The sequence below is a fragment of the Myodes glareolus genome, chromosome 4 (genome assembly GCF_982192425.1).
Source record: "Myodes glareolus chromosome 4, mMyoGla1.1, whole genome shotgun sequence".
Taxonomy (NCBI): domain Eukaryota; kingdom Metazoa; phylum Chordata; class Mammalia; order Rodentia; family Cricetidae; genus Myodes; species Myodes glareolus.
The window spans coordinates 111,095,959-111,107,440 of NC_142029.1; the positions used below are offsets into that span (position 1 = coordinate 111,095,959).

The window sequence follows — 11,482 nt, forward strand, 5'->3', positions numbered from 1 at the left end:
CTGATTATTAGAGTTTACCAGTCATTATCGTTTTTATCCAACATGTAGGAGGCACACATGCAATCTTAGTCAACACCTTACAGTTTAAAGCCTTTCACATTGTCTGAACACCTGCAGAAATTGAACCACCTAACTAATACCTCATGCAGTACAAAATTAATAGCAACATTATGCCGGGCAATGGTAGCTCATGCCTTTTATCCCAGCACTCGGGAGGTAGAGGTAGGTAGATCTCCATGAGTTCAAGATCAGCATGGTCTACAAGAGCTAATTCTAGGACAGGCTCCAAAACTACAGAGAAATCCTGTGTCAAAAACAAACAAACAAAGAAAATTAATAGCAATGCTCATTCATTTATTTGATAAGTATTCATTAGGTCCAAGCCATGTGCTGTACTGTGTGACAGTAACATGTGTACATAATATCCATGGGTGTTTATAATGTTAAAATAATTTTCTTTTTTATTAAGAATTTCATGACATTACATACTACATAGTATATGTTACAGAATTTCATGACATTACATACTACATAGTAAATGTTACAGTTGGCTGACAGAGATAGATGCTCATAATGAAATTACTTTCCCATCAATCAGGAAAATGCTTCTTAATGTGTATTCTCCAAGTCCTTGCATATATACTGTAGTGTTTTGAATGAAAATGTCTCTTCATAGGCTCAAATACTTGAGTGCCAGTTGGTGGCACTGTTTGGAGAGGTCTAGGAGGTGTGACTTGTTGGAGAAGTATGTCTCTGAAGGTGACTTTGACAATTTAAAGGCTCTGGTCATTTCCAATTTTCTCTTTCCTTCACACTTGTGCTTGAAGATGTGAGCTCCCAGCCTTCACTCCTGCTGCCACACCTATTCCTTGCTGCCACGACCCTAAACCCATAGAAACCCTTCTTTTAAAAGTTGTCACTTAAAAGTTTTTACAAAAAAGTAACTAAAATTCCCAGTAGTGATGAGCTTCAGAGATATTCCCATCTGTCCCCACCAAAGTGCACTGACGTGGAAGGTACACCCCCTTTCTCCTTGCCCTGCCATCACCAAACTCGAGGGTGTGTACGCCAGGCATGGGCAAGCACAGGCCCACCTTGCTGAGTCCGGGAGAATCTCAGCACATCTCTGTGTGGCGCCTTTCCAGGACTCTGGCTCCTCAAAGGTGGCTGGGCTTCTGCTCCCTTCCCAGTCAGAACAACTTGGCTCTGAGTGAGTCCTGTATCCTACATCCCATTGTGATTGCGAAGGAGCTGTGTGGAAGAACACAGAGGCAAATGGTTGGGATGGTAAGAACTCTGCAAGTATTTCAGATTTAGCCTCAAATTTCCCTATCTCTGTTGTTCTGAACACTCAAAGTCCTTGCAAGGCTGGTTAGTCAAGAAAGAGTACACTCAGAACATGTGTGCATAAATCTGGAAACTGTGAGTTAAAGGCAACAAATCCTTACATTGACTAACAACTTAAGGCTAGTGAAATGGTTCATTTGAATAAAGAAAAAAAAAGCAGGGCTGGAGAGATGGCTCAGAGGTTAAGAGCATTGCCTGCTCTTCCAAAGGTCCTGAGTTCAATTCCCAGCAACCACATGGTGGCTCACAACCATCTGTAATGGGGTCTGGTGCCCTCTTCAGGCCTGCACGCAGACACACAGGACACACAGACAGAATATTGTATACATAATAAATAAATAAATATTAAAAAAAAAGAAAAAAAAGCACACGTGTTCATTTTATTTTTCTATCAAGAATGTAACGGGGCAGGGGCTAGATGGCTCAGTGGATAAGGGCCTGCTACTCAAGTATGCAAAGTTCAGATTGCTGTGTAGGATTATAGGACCAATGTAGAGTCAAAGTAAGTAGATGTATCTGCAATCCCAGGATGCACGATTCAAGATGGTAGAAGAAGGGCTCCTGGGAGCCTTGCAGGGGGAACAAAAGATCCACTTCAAACAAGGTGGAAAGCAAAGGCCTGTACCCAGGGTTGTCCTCTGACCTGTCATATGCACGCCTGCATACATACATACACACACATATACCACACTCACATGTACACACACATGCATCATACACACCTATCAGCACACATACCATGACCACCACCAGCAGCAGCAATAGAAGGTATAACAGGGCAGAGGAGAGTAAGCTGTGGGTCGAAGCTCATCCTAAGCAGTTCCTAATAGCCTGTAACCAGTTTTCTTTCCACACCCACTTCCCCAGTCAGACAAATAAAAAATGTGTGCCTGAAACAGGAAACAACCCTGACTGATTGCCTCTCCTGCCACACCTGCTCACGGGCCCTTCCCCTTTAGGATAAGCACATAACTTACAACATAATCACGGATGTAAAACTGGACTTTGAACTGCCTCTTTCTCCCTTCGGGAAAGCAACTCAAGATGCCTTTGAGAGGTCTGCATTCAGTTCCAGAAACTTTCCATCCAACCAACAAATATCAGCACCTTTGAGAGCAGCCCGACTCTCATAGAGTTTAGGGACAGACTGAGGCGTCAGAACATATTCTGGGGTCCCCACAGGAAATGCCATCTCTCTCTAGGGGGTTTACACTAAGGTAGTCTTAGGAAGAGCTAGGTTGGCCTTAGCTCAAAGTATCTCCCAATGGGTGTGGTTGGCATACACCTGTGGAGGAAGGAGAATCAGGCTTGGCTGCCCAGTGAACTGAGCCAGCCTGGGCTCCACAGGACCCTGCCTCAAAATTCAAAACAAAACAAACAGGAAAGTACAGTGAACTATTTCCATGAAGGAAGAACAAAAGAACGAATTTGAACTTAGGACAGAGTTGCCTTTCCCACCTATGTGACACCGAATACAAGCAGCAGGCAGCCCTTGCACGCTCTGAACTGATTCCCTCCACTTGACCATTGACGCAGGATATAAAACCAAAAGCCTTCTTCTGTAGCTGACCTGGCTGCTGTCTTCATGCAGACAATTGAAAGATGTTCCTTGTACAAGTCAGAACGATTCCCAGGGAGATTGAACTCATCTAGTCCAGTCTCTTCGTCGAGCAAAGTCTCTCACATATGGGGGAAGGCGCATCTTTGTCTGACTCGCATCCCTTCCCTCTTATCTTTTAAGAAACTACTTTCTACCCATTTTTGTTCCATGTAATTTGAGATGTGGTCATTTCTAGCTCTTCTGTCTTGAAAAGGTTCTAGAAGGAGTCGCCACATCTCCTGGCCATTGATGGATGAACGTGCATTTGGTCTGGGCTACATCAGTCTTAGTGACCTAACTGAACGAGTTTGAATTCTAATTGACACACGTCTATCATTTTCCACTGAAAGCTTATGGCGTGTCTTAAGGTCCCAGTAAGCCATTCCCACAGCCACTTTCTCAGAGAACGGATACTGACAGGTGATTTCAGCCCTACACTAAGAGCCCCCATTCACCATCAGTGAATAGTCCATCAGTTGGTAGTCACTGAGGTGATGCCAACTGCTAGGTAATTAATTTGGTGCTATGGTTATGATTGAAGCAGACACCATTCCATCCCCATAGAACAGCATGCACATGGTCACACCCAAGAGGGTAATTTACAGTGGGCAGGTATCCAGAAAGGCTTCCTAAGAACTAGAGTACCGCTCAAGTGCCTTCTGTAGACTCTGCCTCATCCTCACAGCTATTGCCACAATCTAGGCCCTCTTTGGCTCACATGTGAATGCCAACAGTACTTTTTGTTGCATACAGAGAAAAAAATATTAGCAGTGGCTAGACTGGAAAGGCAGCTGACACGTAACTCTCTTCAGGAGATGCTGTTCATGACCTCCAGGCCATGAGCAGGCACTAAGGTGGCAGAAAAAGCATTAAACAGAAGCAATACAGCATATGTGACTATATGTGATAGCATCGTGCAAAGGGGTGAAAGCTTCCATTTAAAACCTGCAGAGTAGCCAGCAGTGGTGGCGCACGCTTTTAATCCCAGCACTGAGGACTCAGAGGCAGGGGGATCTCTTAGTTTGAGGTCAGCCTGCTCTACAGAGCAAGTTCCAGGACAGCCTGGATTACACAATGAAACCAACCAAGCAACCAAACAAATCTAGAGAGGATCTTCACTGAAAGAGGTGAGGGGAGAGGAGGGGACACTGGCAGGAAAGGATGATGGAGGCAGCCAGAGGAGCCTCTACAGAGCAACAAAATACATGTCAGACTTTTGCGGGGGGCTGTGTGGTGCTACCAGGAAGCTTCACATCACATGATTTAATTCAGTATAGCATATGTGAGCAAGAGCACGGAAGAGCCAGATGCCATAAGTCGAAAGCTGTCAAATCATATTGCACAGATTGCTCTCTTGCAGAGAGAGCTGCCGGAAGGCGTGGCCCGACCCTGCAGCCTGTGGGATCTGGTCTAAAGGAGCAGCTTTCCTGCTGTGAGCTCCACTCAGCTCAACCCTTACTGATGGCATAGTGATTTTCGGGGATATACAAGAGGACAACTGAAGCTAAAAGCTTGTCTTTCCTGAACCAACATGCCTGTTCACCAGAGTCTACATGTGTGATCAGGCCAGCTCATCAGGAACCCTTACGTCCATATATCTACCCTCACATGTGACAAAATTTCACTTTCAGTTATGAATCTCACATCACTTTCTTGCCTCCAGGTTGGGCACACACCTGCACAAACATCTCAGCTCTTTTCCCTCATGGTAACTGTTCTGAATTATTCCAGTGGTCCTCTTCCTGCCCCGGGCTTCAGTGATCTCTTCCCCACAACTGCCTGTGGCATAAGAGGAAAACCAACACACCCCTTTCAATTATCACATGTGGCCTGTACCTTTATAGCTTTTATGTTAATAAAAACCAAAAGCAAGCCAGGCCTAGCGGTTCACACCTACAATTCCAGGATTTAGGAGATGAAAGCAGGAAGATCAGAAATTCAAGGCTCGTGCCCAGCTGTGCAGTCAACTCCAGTACAGCCTGGGCTACAGGAGGCCCTGACTACAAACAGTGGGAAATTACTGAAACTTCTATTTTCGAATAAAAATTGTTGAATTTCATTTTTTTTTATTTAAAACATTACCCTAGAAACACTATAAAATGTTTGTAGGTTTGGGAAGACAAAACTCTAGACAGACGAGTCTAAACAGTGGGAGCTCCCACCCTGTTCCTGAGTGCTGTTAGGAAGAGCCACCAGAAGACACTTCTAGAAACTTCTACATTCTACGCTTGATTTCCCAGGACCCATATGGTAGGAGGAGGGACTCCCTTTCTGCCAGTTGTCCTCTGCATCAACGCAAAACAAATGAATAAAAATGTAATAAACACTTTCAAAAATTAAAATAAACCAAGGAAAACACACCCAAAGAGCAAGCTCAGGTGTGTTTCCTGTGATGATGATGTGAAGCCCCCCCCCCAACAGGTTCTCCCTAGCTTATGTAACACACTGCAGGCTGGAGCTAAAACTCTTCTCAAAATTGCTTCCTCGAATTAAATCAGCACCTCCCGCCCCCGCTTTTAGAATTCCAGCTAATAACAGCTGAATAACTCAATAAGAGAGGGTCTAGCCCTGGGGTTAAGCTTCCCATGTGATCGCAGATACGGATACCTAGCTGTAACCACCTAGGTACACGTGACGAATTAGCGCAGCCTTAACTTGGGCGCAAGAACATTGATCATGAACATAGAACACTTATTCATCATTTTATAGTCCCGAGTATTTTGCATTACCTTCCTGGGAGTAGAAATTATTTCTTAAGTGCTTAAAAGCAGTTAATCTTCATTCATGCAGCGGTTCATCCTCAGCTCCGTAGCACAAAGAATGCTGTTGGCCTGCAATTGTGCCGGGGAAGGAGAACCGAGTTCCTATAGCTCACCGGGTTCCGCGTGATAGAAGTTCCATGACTCAAGGGCTATACAAAAGCTGTCCAGTCAACTCACATTAGTGGGCATCAAACTTCTTATGCAAATCAGAGTATCTGAAGTTAGAATTAACCTGGGGATGTCTCCCTGCAGCAGTGTGTTCCTCACACACGTTTGTGACTTGTCTGCTTATATTTAAAAGTTCTTATGTGCCATCCTTACATTGAATATTCACGTTCAGAAACCTGTCTGTCTGGGGGGCTGGAGAGATGGGTGGCTCAATGCTCAAGGGCGCTTGTTTCTTTCACAGAGTACTCATATGGTGGCTCACAATCATGGGGATCCCACGCTCTCTTCTGACTCCGTCGCACTAGGCATGCATGCAGTACACAACGGGATAAACATCCATAAACACAGAATTAAATAAACCTAAAAAAATCAGACTGTAAATATATGGGGTGGAGAAATTGAAGCAAACTTAGACTGTTTATTGGGTAAAGTCGTGTGCATGATCCGTTTCAGTGAAATAAACGCCTTAAAAATCCTTTTTCCCCCTTTTTTCTTTCTTTGGTGGGGGGGTCAAGAAAAATGTATTTCCATCACGCAGATAACACTATTGCCTTCTGTACTGTGATGTGTCCACTAGCTCCCTTTGGAGTGTTTCTAGGACTTGTCACAGGGCTCTGAGTTCGTGCCTGACTCCACAGCTGGCCTGTCTTGCAGGTCTCCAAGGTCTGGTCTACAGTTCATTTTCTAGGACTTGAGTCCTGCTCCCCCCCGCCCCCCCCCCCCCGCGGCCATTCTCACCCCCGCCCTCTCGCCCAGGGCGTCACTGGCCAAGGACCGGGCAATACGGAAGGAAGCTGTTTCTGCTCTGAACTCTGGAGTGCAATCGCATCCTCACACCCCACCCCATCCACCCACACCACCGCCTAGAGACTTCTGGGGACCTCTCAAGTCCACTACTCTGAAAGGTGAGGGCTCAGGCCACCTAGGCGCGGGCACAGTGGACACACTCGCACCGAGAGGCGCGACCCCGGGTGAGACCCCAACCGGGAGCAGTCGAGAAGCCCAGGAGCCCTTGCTGTACAAGGGAATCAGCGCAGGCGCAGCAGAAAACGCCCCCGGGCAGGGCCCGGCCCCGCAGGTCTGAGGGCGAAGTGTCTGGGAGGGACAGGGTGGCGCCAGGCCAGGCTGTCCGCCGGGCTCACTTCGAGCTGGACCTGAGAGGGGCGCGGCACCGCCCGCGGGCCTGCGGATGCCCCGCCCGTCCCCTCCACGGCCCGGGCCGGTCGCGAGCGGCAGTATGAGAGCCGGTGCCGCCCCTCGCGGTCGGTGGACGCGTGGCGAACCGAGGCGGCGGCTCCTGGGCTCTGCATGGGGACACCAGGGGCCCGGCGACGCGCACGGCGCGGAGGCTGGGGATTACCCCTGAGCTCTTCTGCGCTGGCTGCAGCAGGGCTGCTGTGCACAGCATTGACCGCCTGCATCTGCTGGGGACAGCTGCCGCAGCTGCCCTGGGCGTCCCCAGCCCCGCCGCGCCCAGTTAGCGTGTTGCTCTGGTGGGAACCTTTTGCCGGGCGCAGCGGCTACTCCAGGCCTCCCCCTGATTGCAGCCTGCGCTTCAACATCAGCGGCTGCCGCTTGCTCACCGACCGCGCGGCCTACGGGGAAGCTCAAGCAGTGCTGTTCCACCACCGCGATCTGGTGAACGGACCCCCCGACTGGCCCCCGCCCTGGGGTGCCCAAGTGCGCACGGACGAGGCTCTGGAGCTACGCGTATTCGACGACCATGAGGGAGCGGCGATGCTAGCAGGCTCTAGACCTCCGGGTCAGCGCTGGGTGTGGATGAACTTCGAATCACCCACCCACTCCCCTGGGTTGCGAGGCTTGGCTAAGAATCTTTTCAACTGGACCTTGTCCTACCGGGCCGATTCGGATATCTTCGTGCCCTATGGCTTCCTCTACCCCAGAAGTCACCCAACTGACCAGCCATCAGGTCTGGCCCCCCAGCTGGCCCGCAAGCGGGGCCTGGTGGCCTGGGTTGTGAGCCACTGGGATGAACGCCAGGCACGGGTCAGTTATTACTACCAACTGAGCCGACATGTGCCTGTGGACGTGTTTGGTCGGGCGGGACCCGGACAGCCGGTGCCAGCTAGCGGACTGCTGCACACTGTGGCCCGCTACAAGTTTTACCTGGCCTTTGAGAACTCGCAGCACGTGGATTACATCACTGAGAAGCTGTGGCGGAATGCCTTCCTGGCCGGGGCCGTGCCCGTGGTGTTAGGTCCTGACCGTGCCAACTATGAGCGCTTTGTGCCTCGTGGTGCCTTCATCCACGTGGATGATTTCCCTAGTGCTGCTTCCCTGGCAGCCTACCTGCTCTTTCTTGACCGAAACGTGGCTGTCTATCGCCGCTACTTCCACTGGCGCCGGAGCTATGCCGTGCACATTACCTCCTTCTGGGATGAGCCGTGGTGCCGGACATGCCAAGCTGTGCAGACCTCTGGGGACCAGCCCAAGAGTATTCGCAACTTGGCAGGCTGGTTTGAGCGGTGAGGCCACTCTGCTGTGAATTGACTACATCTCGGCTGAAGTTTTTAAATGCCCAATTCTGCTTGATGGGAAAAAGATGAGATACCGATTAATATTATTTGGCACAAAGATGGGATGGGAAAATTCCCAGACCCATGTGACTTTTTACAGAGAGCTGGGCTGGCTCTCTGTTGGGGGCAGTGGTGTCCTGAGTGAGGATGGAGGCTCTCTTCCTTACTGCCATCCATGTGAAGAAGTGGCTTTTCCTTCTGGCCATGCGGCCTCTAAATTCTCTAGCCCACCGTTGCTTGGACCAGTGAGGAGCAAACCACTGGTTTTGAAAGCTGCTGAGTGTGAGATGGAGGGAGGACTGTGCCCAGAGTGGGTTTTTCTTTGATGGTTGGATTCCTCAAACCATCCGATCCTGGAAAATAGAAGCCATTGATTTCCTTCACCAGCTGTTGGTGTCCCCAGCCTGTGAATAGAAATAAGAGGCAAGATTATCCTCAGCCGAAAGTCAAGGTGAAGATGTGGATGCACCTCACTTCGCACTAGAAACCTATTCCTGACAAGCTGCATTTAAGCAACACGTCAAATTCAGGGCCCTAGGAGAGGACGGTATTTAATAGGAATAAATGGGAAATCCCTTCATAATGTGAACGATCACCTCCTAATTGTTTCTTCTGTCTTCATACGTCCCTATAAACTGGATTAAGAAAGCATTAAAAATACAGATATGAAGAAGCACATGTATCTTCTTGCCCTTTTCCTAACCAGTGTTTACAACGGAAGAGACATCAATGTTAGTGTCATGTCCACAAAGTTGTTTATTTCGTGTCTCGGCTGGATCTGAAATTTAAACTAGAATGTTAGTCCTTAAGCAGCATTGGCAGTGCTGTGCAGAGAGAACAGTAAAAGAGACTTTGATGAACTATGGGTTTGTGCAAAAGGGAAAAAAAATCTTTTTGTGTGTCTGTTATATGGTTGTTCTGTTTCTGTCCTTGTTGTTGTCAAATGGAACTGAAGTAGTGCCTTCAGATTAGTTGTCTTTTCTTTGTTAAATGCTAAAATCTGCAGGTTCTCCTCTGAATCTGTATCTCAGTACACTGATTCTAGTGCCTTTGAGCCTATCTGTGGACCAATCTTGAAAATACACTCCTGGACTTTCCAAGTTCAACAGAAGTCAGGGCGTGCCTGTGTGTGCCAAACACTGGGCTTGAGCTCCCCAGGGAGGTACAGAAAGGTGTAAGAAGTGCCTTCTCTGATCTACCACTGCCACAGTGAATAGGGATTTTGGTCACAAAAATAAAGCATCATTCATAAATCAGAAGGCTTCACGCTGTCTGTCACGCTAGGACCCTCTGTCACTGTTATGGGCAGGTTCCAAGATTAGAGTTCTGCTGCTGTTTAGATCAGGTTTGCGTCCAAGAGCTTAGGTCCAGGTGTTTCTGTTCTTTCTCTTCCATAAAGGAAAAGGCAGTAATTAAAAGCTGTGAATAATGTTTCCTCCCTCAAGTGTTATAGTGTGGGCAGAACCGCAATTACAGAACACCAGCCACCGAGCAAAGGCAAAACAAAAGTTCTGGGTTTTGTTTGTTTTGTTTTTTCAAGACAGAGTTTCTCTGTAGAGTCCTAGAACTCTCTTCTCCTCGACCAGGCTGGCCTTGAATTCAGAGACCCACCATCCTCTGCCTCCCGCGGGCCAGGATTAAAGGTGTGCATCACCACACCTAGCTTAAAAGTTTTGTTTTTAAAATGAGTATTGATGAAATGTTGACCATGGGTCTCAGTGTTGTTAGAGATCTACACTGGGCAGAAGGAGAGAGTTTAGGATTTGGTAATCTGGTAAACTCTGCCTTCCAGCTGGGGGAACACTGGGCTGAGGGGTGACTCTGAGCATAGAGTCCCTCTTCTGTGAAGTGTGAAGAGAGAACACCTGACTTTTCCCTGGGCTAAGGAAGTAATGATGCCTCACATGATTTAGGCAGCTGATTAAATATATATATATATATACATATATATGTGTGTGTGTGCATATATATGTCCTTATTTGCAGTGAGTTTGCGATGCCTTCATATGCATTTTACATTTCTTGAAATTAAATATCAAAATCTATTACAGAACCAATCTGAAAATGGAAGGTTAGTCATATCACATTGTGTATTTCAAGTAAGTTCTTAAAGCTAAGCCATATTTCAGAATCATACAATTTTTTTTTCTAAGCTTGTATTTTCAGACTAGAAGTGCCTGTGGTTTCTTTTTTCCTGAAAAAAAAAATTATTTTGGTAAAGCTTTGTAATTAAATTGTTATGGATTGTTTTACCTACACCTTTTGCATTAAATTTATGTAAAACTAGCCTATGTTTGCGGAATGATTATTATGGGGAAGAGTGCTTCTGGATGTGCTATGTATGTTAAATGTATTTTCTGTGATTGTCATGACTTTGTTTAAGGCATAACTTTTCCTTCCAAGTTGATCCCAAATGTAAAATTTTTACCCTTGGATGACCCTCCTTCCATTGAGGGACTCGGGAAGGATCGTCTCCGAAGCCAGAAGAACTTGCTGGCAGTGCTTAGATTCCTTTGTGTTCCCAAGCCCCTGCCTGACAGTAAGAGGAAGACACTTAGGGTGCCAAGGTGACTTCAGGAAAGAGCTTGTCGTTGAGAGCCAAAACCTAAGACTGTGGCTTGGTCACCTTCTACTTCCGTGGCCTAAATCAGGCAGTCATTTAAGTTCTTGAGTTGTAGCTTCCTTTCTATCACATGAATGACAGTAAGGAACCATCCTGAGGAATGACATGTGCCTAGGCAAAGTGTCAGCTGCTGTACCATTGCAAAAGCAAGTCTTTGAAGGCTCTGGACAGAGCTTAGCAGACAGTTTCTGTATAGCCAGAGTGACTAGTTTCCACTCTGCGGGCTGGACAGTCTATGCCTGTACTCTGCGGGCTGGACCGTCTATGCCTGTACTCTGAGGGCTGGACAGTCTATGCACTCTGCGGGCTGGACAGTTTATGCCTGTACCCGCCTCTGCTATAGGACAGCAGGAGAAGCCTAGAGGAGGCAGAACCAACAGGGATACTAGCTGCTAGCTTTAGAGTTCACCAGCCCAGAGGTGGTGGTGTACGCCTTTAGTCCCAGC

At 47.5% G+C, this 11,482-nt stretch overlaps 1 protein-coding gene and 1 long non-coding RNA gene across 2 annotated transcripts; one reads left to right on the top strand and one right to left on the bottom strand.

Moving 5' to 3' along the window:
* Window positions 1-381: 381 nt before the first annotated feature.
* On the bottom strand, window positions 382-6,557 carry LOC146894747 (uncharacterized). Its single transcript, XR_015001941.2, has 3 exons — window positions 5,677-6,557; window positions 1,095-1,251; window positions 382-883 (listed from the first exon to the last, which is right to left on the bottom strand). It is a non-coding gene; the product is annotated as an uncharacterized LOC146894747 (long non-coding RNA).
* Window positions 6,558-6,664: 107 nt separating this feature from the next.
* Window positions 6,665-10,699, top strand: Fut4 (fucosyltransferase 4). The gene has a single exon (XM_085689909.2). The coding sequence runs from the start codon at window positions 7,186-7,188 to the stop codon at window positions 8,365-8,367; it is 1,182 nt and encodes a 393-aa protein (XP_085546035.1). The 5' UTR covers window positions 6,665-7,185; the 3' UTR covers window positions 8,368-10,699.
* Window positions 10,700-11,482: the final 783 nt, after the last annotated feature.